This window comes from Drosophila suzukii, chromosome 2R, assembly GCF_043229965.1.
Source record: "Drosophila suzukii chromosome 2R, CBGP_Dsuzu_IsoJpt1.0, whole genome shotgun sequence".
NCBI classification, from domain to species: domain Eukaryota; kingdom Metazoa; phylum Arthropoda; class Insecta; order Diptera; family Drosophilidae; genus Drosophila; species Drosophila suzukii.
Window position 1 is genome coordinate 10,134,566 of NC_092081.1, and position 16,346 is coordinate 10,150,911.

Sequence of the window (16,346 nt, forward strand, 5' to 3'; positions counted from 1 at the left end):
CAACCATTTCTTCTTTTTTTTGTTTGGACAGCTGAAAAGCGCTGGAAATTGTTTATGGTTGTTACTGTTCCTGAACATTTCATCGGTTGGCGATAAAACAGCATGACAAATGAATGGAATTCGTTGGCAATTTTCGTTTTCACTGCCCCCATAAATTTCGCACTAATAAAACTGCGGAAAAGTGTGCTACAAAAAAGCAATTGGAAAGGCATCAAATCCGAGTGCAATAAATACGACTTGAACAGTATGGTATTATTTTTCCCTGTAAACCACCAATCAACGTGAAGCACTCGAAGTGCTCAGATGAAATCTTTGACTTTAAGTCGGAGCTATTAAATGGTGGAGCTGGGCTAACAAATCGATATTTAATGACAAAGCTTAGTTACACCCACCCACCCGAAAATACGCCCCCCAGACTAACACTCGCACACTCAAACAAAGCGAGCACATACATCATTGTCAATGTCAAAGTGTCAAAGCAAACTTGCAGTGCACAAAGCCAACGGCGCATAGTTATTACACTGAAAAAAAATCTATAAAAATCTTTGAGATTACTTAAGTGCTTAAATACATAAATAAACCATCTGATCCTTACAACTTTATTGAAAAGTATATCAATAAAACATTGAAACCAAGCACGTAATATAGATCTTAGATCTTAACGTCCTAACTATAAAATTTCAGTTTAAGCCTGTAATTTAAAGTTGTATCACTTGTATAGTAAAATTAATTGAAATTACAATTCTTCAAAATTAATCCATTCAATATCTGAAAATAAAACATTTTTCTGTGCATTCCGTAGTTCTCTCAATTCTTGTATAGTAAAACTAATTGAATTTACAATTCTTCAAAATTAATCCATTCAATATCTGAAAATAAAACATTTTTCTGTGCATTCCGTAGTTCTCTTAGTCCCTGGTTGCTAGAATCATCACATTGGGCCCACCGAAGTCAAGTGCAATAAACCCTCGAACCGACTGAAGACTTTTGCATTTCGACCACGCCCACATAATGCCACCGCCCTTCTAGCCCGCAGTTATGATGTTGCAGTAAGCAGCAAGTAAACTGCAATTTGCGCACAAAAACTTTGCTTGCGACAAACTTTCCACCCATATGTCCCTCTTTCGCTCCCCCGACTCCTTCTCTTTCACTCCCATTGTTTTTATCTCTCTCACTCCACTTAGCACACGGGCAACAATTTGAACTGACAAAGTCCGGCGATAAAAAAATGTTTAAGTACTTTAGTTGCTCTCCGAATGCATCGCGCAAAAGTTTATTAAACAAACAGGTAACGATAAAAGTGAATGGCAGGGGAAAGAAAGAAAAAAGGGAAAACCCGGATGATTCACTCCTTCTGCCTTTCTTTTTAACAGATGTTTCAATGAATAACAAATTTATAGTTTTCGATGTTGTTGGGGTCACCAAGGTTCGTAAATAACAAAGGGAAAAAGAGGGAAAAACACTGTGGAACATTGATTGTGGCCTAGGATAGCAGGATGAGAGATCAATATGTCTTTACTTGATGGCCACTACAATTTTTCTAATATTACAATTCCAAAAAAAATAATGTACAAGTCTACTTTAGGATATTTCCAATCAAAAATGATGCCTTAAACATTAAAAATTATCTGCACGAATCAAAAATGGATAGGAAACGGTATTCGTTTTTAACTTGACAAGCAATGGAACACAATCGTATGTATTTTGAAGGAAATACTACATATGCATAAATATGTTTTTCATTATTATGAAAAAATGATTATCCAACTATCCTGTAAAATTTTTTCTGTGGGGTATAGCAACATTTTAACGCAAAAAACTGCTTTTTAAAATCTCTAACGTCTTCAGTGATATATCAGAATGTAGTCAGGTTTCAGCTTTGACTTTTTCAAAGCCTACTACTTAAATCTTTTATTGAAATGCAAGACATTTCTCTTCCATTAATTTATAGATTAATTGAATTTCGATTTCTGGGTCACCCCTGATAAAATACCTGTGACTGTTAGGAAGTACTTCCTACAGAGAATTTCTTTAGAAAGTTTGCCACAAGGGGTCATAGAAAGCCCAAACAATCGGGTGTCAAATTGACGAGTAGCTTGTCTAGTAATAAGCCCCTCGCCCATTCTCCATTAACAATGTACAGTCATCGCAGTCAACCCCCTGTCGTCCTTTGTCCTTCACCCCCTGAGCTACGCCCCCTCCAACAGTCGCCCACCAATTGTACGCCGCTGGCATAATCAATTATGCGTCTGCAGTGCGACCAAAGTTCTCTCTAAACTTGGCAATTTATTTGCACCGGAAACTCAACATAAATCAAACTAATTTCTCCAGGGATTTTTCAGGACAAGTTCCAACGTGTCCCATTTGCTGTCTCTGTCGCTCGCACCGTTGTTTTTGGTCACGTGTATTGCCATTGCCGCGTGGGAGAGAGCGGGGGCCGAACGGAAGAGAGGGGGCGTGGCAAATTGAATTTGTCGCGCTGTGTTGCATAATTTGAGGCGCATTGTGCGTCTAATTGGCCATTCGGAGGAAAGGAAAAAGTGAAAGCCAGCGGGCTTGGGGGAAATCGAAGGATGCTCTGATTAGACAGGTTTTGTTCTATATTATCAGCGGTATTGCTTGGGTGTAAATGCTAATTGTGTGAGACGCACCTATTCAAGTGAGCACCATTGTACTGTTGACTGCAGCATTAGTAGGAATCAGTCATTTGAGTTATATTGGGTACTAAAAGGAACATTAAAGATTTTTATTTGTACATTTTCGAAAATAGGTAAGTGGTGCTTATCCTGAATAACCAATATTTTAGTGTATACATAAATCACAATTATTATTATATATATAATGTTATTTTAATAAGTGGGTTAAGAAAATTATTTTTAAAATTGTTTTTCTCTCATCTAGTAATATCTGCCTGTCATTTTGTAGCGTTCTTTTCCTATTTTAACAAGTATCAAAAAGCACTATCAAAATTTTAGGTCTTCCAAAATGAAAAAAACCAACGACAATATGGCCCAAGGAGATGAATTACCAATGGAACCGCAATTACCAGAACTCAGCTTGCGCGACTTTCGGAACAGGAATCAGATGCCATCGCTTTTGAAGAAAATTCACTTGCCCAAGAAGAAACCCATCCTGGAAACGCTTAAGAACTTTTGGCAGGAGAACAAGAGACACGATTTCCTGGTTCGGATCGGCGACCATGATTTTCCGTGCGATCGTCTGGTCCTAATGGTCTACGTGGATCTCGTGAGGCAGGAGCTAGATAATTGTGAACTGCGATTACCAGAGAACTTGGTTAGACCGGAGACCTTTGAAATGCTATATGACTGGATGAGTAATCAGACACCGCTGGTGAAGCGTCCAGGAATTGTTCACCTTCTGTTGGCGGCGGATTATCTGAAAATAGAAAAGTTGTCCTCCCATATTTGGTACTGTTTGGACCAGGACTCGGGTTTCGGTGAGGATCAGGCCATTCAGGTGGCCCTGGATGCATTGCCCTTCAAGGATCTGAATCGTTTGCATTGCCTGATGCTGCACCGGGTACAGTACTACTTCCTGGTCTTTGCATCCTCCGTTGAGTTCCTCGGATTGCCCGTCAAAAGCCTCATCTTTCTGCTCTCCTCGAACGAAATAAGGGTCAACAGTGAGGCGGAGGTTTTCTACGCTGCCATCCGCTGGCTGAATCATGAATGGCCCACCCGTCAGATTTACGCGATGGAGGTCATGGAAAAGGTGCGAATCTGCAGGATGCCCGGCGAACTGCTTCAAACATTCGAGTTACCGGTGGACGACATTCGTGTGGACCGCATCATCAATCTGCCGGAATTGAAACCGTCCATAGAAAAGGGCAGGTGGGTACTATGGAGAGGAATACTTTACTCTATCATAAATTATTTTTATAGATACCAGAAGTCTTAATCATTTTAAGAGTATTTTAACTAATTCTAAAACGATTAGATCATGACAATTGTATATTGAATCAGTACTTTTAAATAGTAAATTTTGGATGTATAATTATAAAACATTAAAAAATAAAAAATTTTACACACCTTTATTTAGTGTGTCTTTTTAACAATAAAGAATAATCGGAATAGTTTAGAGATATGTAAAATATTAACTGTATTGTAAACAATATGTACTCCTCTCTTTTTCTCAAGTACATATATAAGAACATATCGAATTACATAATTTTAAGAACATTCACCATAAATATTTTTTCTGATTTCTTTTCTATGCTGGAATTTTGAATATTTTTTTTTTAATCTTTATGTATTATAATTTTTAAGTACATCCTCTTAAGACTTAATTTTTCTGAGTGCATGCTAATTACTCTATCTGCCAATTAACTGCTGTACCTCCTCATTAGCTTCGACCAAGTGGCCATGCAGTTTGACGACGGAACGAAGATGTATAATCAGATTTATGAGATCTTCGACGTGACAGTGGCGCAACCACGACGCTTCATCTGTCACGATTTGGCACCTTACCACAAACCGGAGCCGAATTCACCTGACCAGATGTTCAGGTACGTGGACTTTCTCGGCTACCTGGGCGTCCTGCAGACACTGCCTTTGGACTCCTTGAAGCTCCTCGAAAAGCCCCTCTGATGGCCCAAATGGCATTGAATCCCCCAGGATTCCTCCCCGCTCCTCTCCTGCCCTGCAACCTCGGTGATGATGATGATGCTGTGGCTGTGCAAGATGACAGCGATCGTTCTGCGAGGCAGTTACACCAAATTTGCATTACCTGGCCAGGTGTGTTCCTGCCTCCACTGCTCCGATGAATTTAATGCCAGTCGCGTTCTTAACGAGAGCTGATTGAAAAGTTTTTGCCACTGTAGGAACCGTTGTGCTGTAAATGCAAACCAATGTCTTGCAAATTTGTACAGATTTAATAAACTGACATTTTTGTACACGTTTAGGTAATATGTTTTAGAAATAAATTTAAAACCACCTTATGAAAAAATTTAGAAAATGTTTTTTGACGACCCTGTAATAATTTTATATGCTCAAGCTAAAAAATAACTTCACACAATATATTAAAATTTTTCCATAGAGTCTGGCATTTTTCATGCACATTTCGCATTATGCAGGTGTGCTAGGGACAGAGGCTTAAGTCAAAGGGGTAACATTATTAGCATTTCAACATAATTATCTTAAATTTAAGAAACCCTTTTTAAAATAGTTTCTCACTCGCTAAAGCTTTAAGCTGAAGCATCCTAAAACATCGGAAGCCCAAAGAGCTCTCTGTGTAGACACCCCTGTTTTCCATCTTATTACACTTCCCCAGTGATTTTCGAAACAATTTCCTCATCAGCGGTAACAGTGAACCACATTTCCAGCATCGTCGTCATCCTGGCCACATCACCTTGTTTCGGTTTGGAATGCTCGCGGCGCTGCTCCTGAGCCATGCACACACACCTTCCAGCTTTTCACCTGCCTCCCCCTGAATTTTCCGCCCACTCTCCCGTACACCTGGCGTTGCTGGGAAATTGAAAATGTTTGTTGCTGCGGCAAGAGTCTGCAAAGTTGGCAAATCGAGATTGCAGTTTGCTGTGACTATGATGTTTACGAGGGGAATATTCCCGGTTGCGTTTCGGCTAATAACTGCAAACATTTGCATAATTAACAATGTCATGGAGAATCGCCGTGCAATAACGCCCAGTGAAATAACGCCCACTCGGATTATAATTTTAAAATGTGTGATATTTAGTTACAAGATATAATAAAAAATTACTCCAAAAAACTAAAGAAAGGCAACAAAATTTCCTAATACTCTTAAAATTTTGCGGTTTAAAAAAGAAAACGCTTATTCATGTGTGTGCAACCTGTTATTAAAATCATAAATCTGCATTAAGCGAGTCTGTGTGGGCAAACAAAACGGCTTTATCAGCTAGGCAACGCATTTTTCATGCTTTTTTGCCACACATAAATTTATTTTAGGGGCTCGTTCGTCTCTTTTTTAATAAACTCTCGCTGAAATTCTCCGCCCCTAAGCTTCGTGCTGGGCTTATATCCTGAAAGGCGTCCTTTAATTCATTTTCCATACACACACAGACTAAAAAAACAGCGGAAAATGATTAAAAACCACTTTAATATATCTTCTTTGTCACTCTTGCGGGCTATGAAGGAGAATAGGATGTGGCTGGGAGGCTTACGAAAAGCCCTTGTTGACTGACAGTGGGGGCCTTAAATTGTGCTTGTCTAGGACTTGCAAAAAAAAGGGTTAAGAAGTGTGTGAAAAATATCAGCTTAAGTTATAGTGCTATAGTGCTATAGGTAAGTTTAATTTTTTTTGCGTTTAGTTATTATTTATTTTTAGTTAACCTTTACTCGGATTAAATGGTGAGGGCTTGAAATCAAAAGGATTTCGTCCTGGTGGCGGTGGAGGCCTCCAAACTCTGGCCTCGCAGTTAAAAATTCCCAATATAGCCATATATATGACGATGAGCAGCGAAAACTGAAGACTTTTCATATTTCAGAAGAACTAAACTCAATCACTGAAATGAAATCCGTATTTATAGCCAATCTATAGATGGAAAGTAATTTACCGCTTGAGGATGACTTCATAGTCTTATCAGTGATGTCAGGAGGTGGTTTCTTATTTCAATGCCCTAGGAGGGGATTTTTTAAATTACCTAAGAAGAATACTAATCAGATAGGCTATGATTTTCCATGCATGTATGCATCGAACATATATGAAGATATTTTGCTTAAGATGAGCTTAAAAGCCCCCCCTATAATTTTACTTACAAGACAATGGGAATAATAATGGAATAATGAAATTCCAACAATAGGTTTGCCTTGTCTTCACTCAATATTGCTTGGCATAATTAGTGTGGGAACTGTACCATAGAAACTAGCCAGTACACAGCTATCGATTCTGTAGTGGCTCATTTTGTGGAAAAAAAAGAAAACTGCAAGAGTGAAGGATGAAACAGACAAAAAAAAGTTCAAAATTACAACGCATAGTTGCGGTCAATTGTTAGTGCAAAATACCCCAAACAATTAGAAACCACAATTGCTGTTCTGGCCAAGGGAGAACTTTTCATTTTTCCGGGCCTGAATGCAGACTGCAGCTTCCTCTCTTTGAACCCCCTTTTTTTCCCCTCTGGAGCTCCACTGCTGTAAATGCATTCTGAGGTTAATGCTCGCAGCCAAACGAAGGGCGAAAATCGAGGGGTCCGGACCCCCACACTTAACCCACTTCAGCCCCAAAGTTCGGTTTATAAACTTGCCCGGGCATTGCTGTCCTGACAGTACATTTGGCAAATTTTCTTTCTCCTCGGAGCTCAACTTTCCCGTAGCTCAAGCTCCAGCTGCAGCTGCAGTTTTCCACTTTCCCTCCGCCGATCCCTGGCTGTCCCTCTGCCAAGTGAGGCGGACATAATGCGATTTTAATACAGATTTCGCCCCGACTCCCCATCGGTTCCGAGGAATGAGAACAGAAGACTGAAGTCTGTCATGTTGCATGACACTCCCCATTGGTATATGTAATTTATAAGCCCTTAACTGTTTATTTGCTGACCAAAACCTGCCCGACGTACTCCATATTTCGAATCGGTTGATATATATGGTCGTTCTCACATATATATAACTGCATATCCGGCAGAACACTTAAGCCGCTTACCGCTTTTGCTCATTTCGCAAAAGTTTAACCTGACTTTTGGGCAATTGAATAATTAGTTGGTAGATTTGAAAATTAAATGAGTTGTGGATTGGCAAGTAACTATGAAATTTACTAGCTAGTTAGGTGTACATCTGGGCCAGTTAATTAGTTTTTATTGGGTAATTAATGGATTACACATTTGCAAACAAGAACATTGAGATTAGGGTTTTAAACACTTTGGGGCTTTAATTTGATTTTCGATGGGTTTTCAAAATATTTATTTAAACATTTTCTTTTTTTAGAGATGTAAGTTGTATAATATTTTGTTAGATCTCTGATTGTAAGTTTTAACAACAAGTTCGAGTACCAGAGATCCTTTTTCCTGGCAAACCCCATGCCAATTGCCCCACTTTTTGTTGCTCTCACCAAACTTCAACTTCAACTCCTTCCCCCTTTTTGTTTTTAAGTGTGTCGGCGGTTGAGCACTTTAGCACACCCAAAGCCGAACTCAAACGCCAACGGTTTTTGGCCCGGTGGGTTGGTTTTTGGCCATTCGTGGGTTGTTCATGCTTTTACAATCCTATTAAAGTATCAGACAATCTAATCAACGGCAGGCGGCAGCTCAAAAACCGCGAGTCCTGCACACGCGCTAAACGTTGCCAAAAAGCGACGACCGCAGACAGGACGAAAGCTCAGCTTGGTGGGTGGTGGGTGTTGGATAAAGTGGGTTGATAGTGGGTGGCCTTTGGGGAGTGGGTGGTGGGTGATGGGTGGCGAATCCGCAATTGCTGACGCTATGGCTGCTTGTTGACAGCCCCTCCCGCACCATCCCTAACCACTCACCCCTCAGCAATCCCCAAGCATTCGGTCTACAACTAAACACGCAGATAGACAAGCTGATAGCAACAACAGCAATCACAAGAATGCCAACAATGGCACCAAACAACAATCGCATTACAAGGCAAAATGTCCAGTAAAACAGGCGGAGGCAGAGTCGACTATTTGATGGCTTTTGGGGGCTGGCAGTCGGAGAAGACATAGGGAAGATGGATACCACTTTCTCGGTCAGAGAGGAAGCCGTGAGAACTAAAGATCACGTTGTAGGGAATATGTCAAGAGTTTTATTAAGCTTATTAATCTTACAAGTAATTTTGTATTTATTTTAAATATCTATTATTTATTATTATTACAAATAATTCTACAAACAAAATCTATTCACTTTTCCTTTGACCTTAAAAAAGTACCTTAAACTTATTTATTTTATTATATTGGTTAATATTTACTTTCTTTAAATAATAATCTATTGATTATATATAATTATAATATATTACTTATAATATTGGTTCACCATGCTTTTAACAATCGTATAGCTGGGTATTTTTCTTAAAAATGTCCTTGTTTCCAGAATATTCAAAACAGTTATCTTGGGACCTTGAGGCTTACCTTTATATATATCTATAGATAAGAAAATAAGAGGCATACAATTTTAGTTTAATGACTAATATTGTTTAAATGTGTTTATTCTTCGTTATATGAGCCTTCGTGCATATTCTAGTTTATATCTATCACCTTGAAATATAATATATGATTACCTTTTATGATCTCATAACTGAGTAACTAAAGAGACTATGAAATGTATTGTTATTGAAATAAGATATAGAATTACTTCCCTTTTTCATGAATTTTCTTTATCTATTCTATTCTTCTGCTATTTCTCTAATCTTGGGATCCTAAGGAGCTATCGTTATAGGTAAAATCCGGACCATTTCAGGACTCACGCTCCCATCTCCGCCCGTGACTGTTGCTGTCGGAGTCGCATTGTTGGCTCGGTCTGCGTCAGTTTAATTTGAATACACTTAAGTGTGTTGCGGTGTGCCTGGAAGCCGTTACGAGAATTTCCAATTGAAAATCACTTCAAGTTTAATTTGATTGCCGCTCCGGCAGCTGAGCGAAGTGGTTGGGCTCCTCTGTCTCCGATTCTCGGGGCCCCCATCTCCGCCCGAGTCGCATTTCCATTCCGTTCGCTATAGATTGTCTCTCGATTTTAATCACATTTCGGACCGGCATTAATATTGATGAAAACTTGTTATGCTCTGCATAATTTCTGAGGCATCAGTGAAAACAGCAACATGTTTCAGTTCCTTGCCCAAATAAGGGAAGAATGCTCGTTCATGAATATCCTTAAGTTTCGGTCGGTGAAGTTTCATTACTTGATTATTTCTGCGTGGGGGAGAAAAAATAAGGAAAATGGAAAGAAAGGAGCTCAAAAAAAAATTCACGAATACCGAAATTAAATCTCCAGGAGGCAAAGTCAACCAAAAAGGGCAAATGGAATGCGCCACGCAGACGGAATGAAACGAGTCGAGGGCTGAGAATGTAATGCAATCAAGAAGCCAGAAAGCAGAGTCCCAAGAATCAGTTCACCAAGAATGCGGAATACCCTCTCGATAGGGCTGCCCACCTAACCCACTGGCTTAAATTGAATTTTTCAGACTTTGGTTCTGACCATAACAAAGGCTTAACAGTTTATTAACTTAATGCCCCCATCCATCTTCGGGGGTGGTGGTGGTTGACCCCTGACAAACTATAGAGGGTACCTACCTATCCAACTACATACGTGCCCGGTCATAATCATCTTTCTGCCACAACGATGATGAACCCATTATGCCGCCCACAGCACACACACTCCAGGTAAGGGTAAAAAAAAGAAGCAACAAAAATTGGATTTTCATTATTTACAGCATATTACACACACAACCGCCTGGCCCACGAGTCCTGGTGCCTGGGTATCGTGCATGGTGTATCGTATCGATAGGCATATGTGTCTATATATGCATCAAGTAGGTGGGCTGCAACGTGGCGTATACGTATCAACAAATAAAAAAGGCCCAGGATGAGGGCGAGATAGACAGATAGACAGACAGACAGCCAGGCAGGCTGACAGGACGGACCCTTTGGGCTAGGAAATTAATTAAATTAAGTCAACGAAAAGTGAAACGCCAGACGCACATAGTCGGTGTCCCTCACACACTTGTGCATTTCCCCGTTTCCTGCGAACAGGAAGCCCTTGCCGCAGGACACAGTCTTTGACATCCATCGCTCCCTCCCCCAACGCCCCTCATCACTTTCAGTTGTGATGCTGCCGCCATCCGCGATAAGCTCGCTTCGTTATAATCCTAATTAAATATTTAGGTTTACTCTATGGCTGTATTTACTCAGCCCCACCCCTTCGTGTCCTGTTTTCTGTTTTCGCGCTGCTTGCTCGTCCTTATCTGATAAGCCCTTCGCTGGCTGGGCAAGGGTTAATTGCATTAGAGTTATGACAATTGCCAGCAAATTTGAGTTTGCGAAAAAAATGAAAAGCAAATACGAAATGTGATTGCGAAAACAAACTCAGATACAGAACGAGACTAATTAGATAAGACTTGCTTCGCCAGCTGAAAACATTGAGAGGCGCGGAGAGGGGCGCAAGTTGGGTACAGTTGCGCTTGCAAAACTAAAAGAGTTTTTATCAGAATTACTGAAGATTAAATTACTTACTATTACAAAGCATGTATCTAAAATTTTTGATTTATTTCTTTTAGTTTTTTAACAACATTTCCGCAATCTCGCGTTGGTAGTCTAGACGGGTTCAAACACTGAAACCCCACAAATCCTATCTGTTTCAACATTTTCCACTTCATCCAAATCTCCTCCTACAATTTTCTTGACCGTCTGACGTTCGCCGGTGCAGTTGAGACAGGGCGCAATTTGTTTTAATCAACAAAGTCAAAAAAGGGGCACGTAGATCTCCATTCTGTGAGAAATTAAATAAACTTTGTGTTGGCCAAACAATTTGCCCATCGTCCGCCTCCGAAGCGTCTGCGGTTTTGACCGCCGTTCCAGACACAAAAAAATGCTGACGGGCTTCCAGGACGAAGGACAGGACCTTTCGCCAAGGACTCGGACGTGACTGTTCGGCGAGGATAAAGGCATGCAGCATGCCGCGTGCAGCAATCCTTTAAAGCGGTTTAATAATGCACCAACCTCGACCAAACACATTTATTTTCTTGAGCACACAAATTTGTCATAATGAAGTCGAATTCTTGGCCTGCTCGATTAGCCAAGATTGCCCATGGTCCACAAGTAATAACAATACGTTCGACAGATAAATGAAAATTCCAAGGCAAGGACATAAATTATTTCAAGACTGATTTATTGGCTGACCACAACAAACGCCACAAACAAACGAAGGACGATTTGGAAAAGAAAATCACTTGGCAGGCTTCTTTACAGATTTTAGACAAAAACTCTGGCCATTTCGAGATGCCCTTTTCCTTAAGGGATATTGGTTTAAAGTTATTTTTATATGAGATGAGAGTATTATTATTTCGCTTTACTTTGATCTGTGGCCGTATTTATTGTGTGTCCATTGTGTGTTATCAATACAGCAAATTGAATTTGCTGCGGTGCAAAAAGTGCCACTGAGCTCGATCAAGATAAATGTCAGCGGGAGAGCGGTGCCAAGAAAATGGGAAATTGCCCCGAAGACAGTTCAAAGCTCTGGGCGATTGTTTGCCATTGTTTGTGATGGTTTGTTTTCTGATTTTTTGGGGCGTACACTTGAAATGCTCGAGTTAAATGAATCTCCACGAATGGTTTTGTCTTTTGCCACCGAACACTGATAAATGAAAGAGGTTGGCTGATGATTTAAGGATCCCGCATCACGGGCCTTGACATCTTCATTCCCTTCACAACCTGCTTATTTATTTATCATCCTCACATACTTTGAATGTAATGAATCAAATCGAACCGAATCGAATGGGATCGGCTAGGTTCGGTTCGAATCAACTTTGTGCGCTTCGAGGCGTAAATGTTTTATGGAATGATTTATTATTTGGAGCCCTATCTGTCTGCTGGCTGCTGGGGCGTGGTCCTGCCCCTAGGCCATAAAACATGACCCCTTATTTGTTGCTACTTCTGCTGGTTTCATTTTGCCCCGAAGGTCCAAAGAAACACGTCAAATCGATTGTTAACAACTCGGCTAACAAGAACAAATGTCGTTGGGATTGAAAAATTGTTATTTCTTTGTCTACGTGTTGGTTTTTCCCATTTTTTTTGTGAGGTGAGAAAAAGCGAAGACTTTGTGGGTATAATTAATGATGTTGCGGCGACAATGAAATCGGAGTTTTTCTTTGTTGTCCGGAATTTAATTAGTGGTCGAGCGAATCCCTTTGAACTTGGTGGTGGCAACACCTGATTGGAACAAATTCAAATGCTTTCAGTGGTTTTTCTGCCAATTTTTCCCCATCTCAAGCTCTCTTGAAATTAATTACTTTGATTGCGCTGGCGTTAATTACATGCATCCATCCACCTCTCTCTTGTGAAAAACACACAAATGAAATTGGGCATAAAACAATGCATTTCCGCTTTGCCCCGACACATGGCTTCGGCTGGCTTCCGTTTCCGCTTTAGCGCCATTTTGCAAAATCCCGCTTTCACAGGGTTCAATATACATATACCAGATCCTAACGTCTGGCTCTGAACAGAAAAAAACCAAAGAAAGAAAGGAGTTGTAAGTAAAAGGCAAAAAGGACATTGAAATTGTTGCCTGCTTTATGTTGTCATTCCATTAATTATCGTTCGTTATTTTAACTTTTAGCAGCACCCCCACATCGCCATTGTGCACTGTCTGCACTTTGCAAATACAAAAACCTCTACCTCATAACGTTGGCCAACTCTTTTTGCCTTTTGTCATCTCTTTTTTTTTGTTTTTTGGTTGGAATGTAATTTTTTGTCAACGCCTTTTGTTTGCACATTAAATGGCATTGGCTCGCCAGCGCCATGTGCAATTGTCCTGCCCCCCGACCCCTTTTTATATCCGGCACCTACGCCCTGTAAAAATTCCAATGGCCGATGGTCTGGGTAATGAATTACTAGCCACATGCTTTTTGTCCACCGCCCGCTGGCTCGCAACAATGACATTGCAGTTTTTAGCCGCCGCCGCCGACGGCATCAACAATTTCAGGGCCGCAGACGATTCGGGATCCTCCACAAAGAACCCTGCCCCTACCCTACCCCTAAAAATAAAACACCCAGAGGCTGTCTGAAATTATGCGACTTTAATTGTTATATGGCCATTGCCAATTTTTTTAAATACTTGGCATTGAAATATAGCCGAGACTCTGCTGGTCGAGCCTTTTAACTAAGAGGGTTAAGGGTTATGGAAAGCAATCTGGTAAAGGGATTTTAAAAATTGATATATACATTATATGACAAAAATGTATTGCTTTGTTGAAATTGGTTTTTAAAAGTTTTTATAAAACAAAATTTAAATTAGCTTATTCATTTGAAAAATGTTTGTGATATATATCTATATCTTCCACTATATAAATTCTCTTTTCGGAGGAAAAAATATTTGTTTTACTTTGATTTTTAAGACCCATTTCTGTAACTTAATCGAAAATCACTTGTAATGATTATATTTTTGGATATGGTTCTTTCATTCTGCCGACTTTTAAAACTATACACAAATTTAATTTTTCTAATGTGATAAGCTAGATGAAGCTTTAAAAGTCACCTTACTTTGACTTGAAAGAATTGAAAATTCTATTTTTTAATCTTCCCATTAAGTGTTTTTTGGCTATTATTCTTATTTTCTCTAATGAAGTTTACTAGTCTTGCCAATACAAAAACTCATCGACCCTCCTTATTCTGCTATTAGAACTTTCACTTAGACAAAATCCTTATATTTCTTCTAAATCCTTATATTTAAAGCAATTGCAAGAGTGCTGCCAACAATCCGTAGTGAAAACAAATCCGGTGCTCAAATAGAGATTTTTCACTTAAGCAGCTAGCCCAGTTTGGGGAAAATTGTCGGGCGCCCGAAATGAAAAATGAGTTAGGGCCGCCGGCATTCATCAGGCCAAGTGCCGAAATGGGGAAAACTGTGATGGGAAAACTAAGAAAAGCGTCGAGGGCGTTCGAGAATGCCGAAGCGGAAATGTGACACGTTGTACTTGAATGCTTTGCGTTGGAAAAGCGTTTCCGGTTGCCGCAAAAATTAATTTCATTAATGCACGAAACTGGAGAAGCCAGAAAAGGAAGAAGGAAAGCGACACGGACCCATTAAGTTGATTCTCAGTTTATTCGAGGAACATCACAAGCCCAGCAATTAATATCCTATTCAAACTGCTTCTTTAGCCTGGCCAGCTGGGTGAGGAACTCATCGCGGGTGGCGCGTCTCTCCTCCAGATTCTCCAGGGGCACCAGCTGCTCACACTGCCGGGCAATCTCCTCCAGGGTCTCACGATCCTCCTGAGTATTTGGGGTCTCTCCATAGGTGGCACTTACGGCTGAGATTTCGCCACCAAATCGCTTGAAATAGTCTGCCACACCACCGGGAGCATTAAGATGAGCCGTCTCCAAAGATCCGAGAAGGGCATATCGCAATCCCAATCCCTGGCTCAGAACTCGATCCACATCCGCCACGCTGAGGATGTCGGAGGCCACCAAGCGCCACACTTCGTTTAGAATGGCATACTGAATGCGGTTGGTGGCAAAGCCCTGGATCTCCTTCTTCAGGGTCACCGGACGTTGACCCAAACTCAACATAAGGTCATGGGTTCGCTCTACGGCACTTGGGGATGTCCAGGGAGCGGGAACAATCTCCACGAGGGGTATGAAGTACGGTGGGTTCAGCGGATGGGCCACCAGAATCTGCAGTTTAAGTTTAAGTATATATTATTTCATAAATACAATCTATAATCCGAACCCACCTGTTGCCTCCTCTTGAGTCCCTCGCTGTATAGCGATGGCATAAAGGTGCTCGTGGAGCTGGCCACCACTGTCTGTTCTTCGAGCAGCTCATCCAACTGGGAGTACAGCGACTTCTTTAGATCCAGAATCTCTGGAACGCACTCCTGAATGTAAACCGCCTGCCTGGTCAATTCCTCCAGTCGAGTGGTGACCTCGATGAGGGCAAACTGCTCAGAGGCCCGAATCTTTCCGCGCAGCGCACCCTTCTCCTCCAGACTGTGCAGATCCCGGTCCAACTCCTGCAGGGCCGTGGACAGCTGGCTCTCCAGGATGTCGTAGAGCTGGACTCGATAGCCAGCCGCTGCGAAGAGCATCGCCCACGCCCTGCCAATCAATCCACTGCCCACGATCCCAATCTTTTGGCTGCTCATTTTGAACTGTCATTCGCGGGCGTTCTATAAGTCCGGCATAGCTTTTTCGGATCTGAACGGGAACTGCAGATTTATCACCCTCGGTTCAAGTTCAGCCAGCAATCACATTAGTCATGCGACTTTATGCCTCGCTATTGATAATACATTGTTTATTTATGAAAGTACACCGCGCGAAAGAGTTAATTAGCTCTTGAGTACATTTTTTCTAAATGAGTGTATTTATAATACTTTATGTATGGTTTATACACATCAAAATCATATTTTAAATACTCTTTACTAAAGTTCCTTGAAGTCTAGAGCATGGGTACTAAAGGTCTTACTTTCTATTGTATGGATAAGACTATATTATTTTTTTAAATAATGCATTTTCTAAGCTACTATCTACTAACAAATATATTTTTGTCATCTTTTAAGGTTAGTTACATTGTATGTTTCCCAAAACACTAATACTTGTTTATTCGAAAACCCTGGAAACTCATACTATAAGTATCACATTCTTTGAAGTCTCTAAAAATGTATTAATTATTATTTTATTTAATGCTCCACTTTCAGCTCAGTACACCTTCCGCC

The 16,346-nt window shown here is 40.6% G+C and overlaps 3 protein-coding genes across 3 annotated transcripts; 1 reads left to right on the forward strand and 2 right to left on the reverse strand.

The window, feature by feature from the left end:
* Positions 1 to 2,899: 2,899 nt before the first annotated feature.
* On the forward strand, positions 2,900 to 4,857 carry LOC108008735 (kelch-like protein 25). Its single transcript, XM_017072632.4, has 2 exons — positions 2,900 to 3,851; positions 4,367 to 4,857. Exons 1-2 carry the CDS (start codon positions 2,986 to 2,988, stop codon positions 4,605 to 4,607), a joined length of 1,107 nt encoding a protein of 368 aa, XP_016928121.3. The 5' UTR covers positions 2,900 to 2,985; the 3' UTR covers positions 4,608 to 4,857.
* Positions 4,858 to 6,283: 1,426 nt separating this feature from the next.
* Positions 6,284 to 6,476, reverse strand: Mtkl (Mtk-like). Its single transcript, XM_017072985.4, has one exon. It carries the CDS (start codon positions 6,472 to 6,474, stop codon positions 6,322 to 6,324), a length of 153 nt encoding a protein of 50 aa, XP_016928474.3. The 5' UTR covers positions 6,475 to 6,476; the 3' UTR covers positions 6,284 to 6,321.
* An 8,239-nt stretch (positions 6,477 to 14,715) lies between these two features.
* Positions 14,716 to 15,800, reverse strand: Had2 (beta Hydroxy acid dehydrogenase 2). Its single transcript, XM_017072618.4, has 2 exons — positions 15,366 to 15,800; positions 14,716 to 15,306 (listed from the first exon to the last, which is right to left on the reverse strand). Exons 1-2 carry the CDS (start codon positions 15,774 to 15,776, stop codon positions 14,770 to 14,772), a joined length of 948 nt encoding a protein of 315 aa, XP_016928107.3. The 5' UTR covers positions 15,777 to 15,800; the 3' UTR covers positions 14,716 to 14,769.
* Between the last annotated feature and the right edge of the window lie 546 nt (positions 15,801 to 16,346).

Excerpts from the sequence above, each read along its gene's own strand:
- LOC108008735 (XM_017072632.4), top strand. The coding sequence starts at position 2,986 with ATGAAAAAAACCAACGACAATATGGCCCAAGGAGATGAATTACCAATG. Across the intron at positions 3,852-4,366 it reads CCGTCCATAGAAAAGGGCAG|CTTCGACCAAGTGGCCATGC; the intron begins GTGGGTACTATG and ends CCTCCTCATTAG.
- Mtkl (XM_017072985.4), bottom strand. The coding sequence starts at position 6,474 with ATGAAAAGTCTTCAGTTTTCGCTGCTCATCGTCATATATATGGCTATA.
- Had2 (XM_017072618.4), bottom strand. The coding sequence starts at position 15,776 with ATGAGCAGCCAAAAGATTGGGATCGTGGGCAGTGGATTGATTGGCAGG. Across the intron at positions 15,307-15,365 it reads GACTCAAGAGGAGGCAACAG|ATTCTGGTGGCCCATCCGCT; the intron begins GTGGGTTCGGAT and ends CTTAAACTGCAG.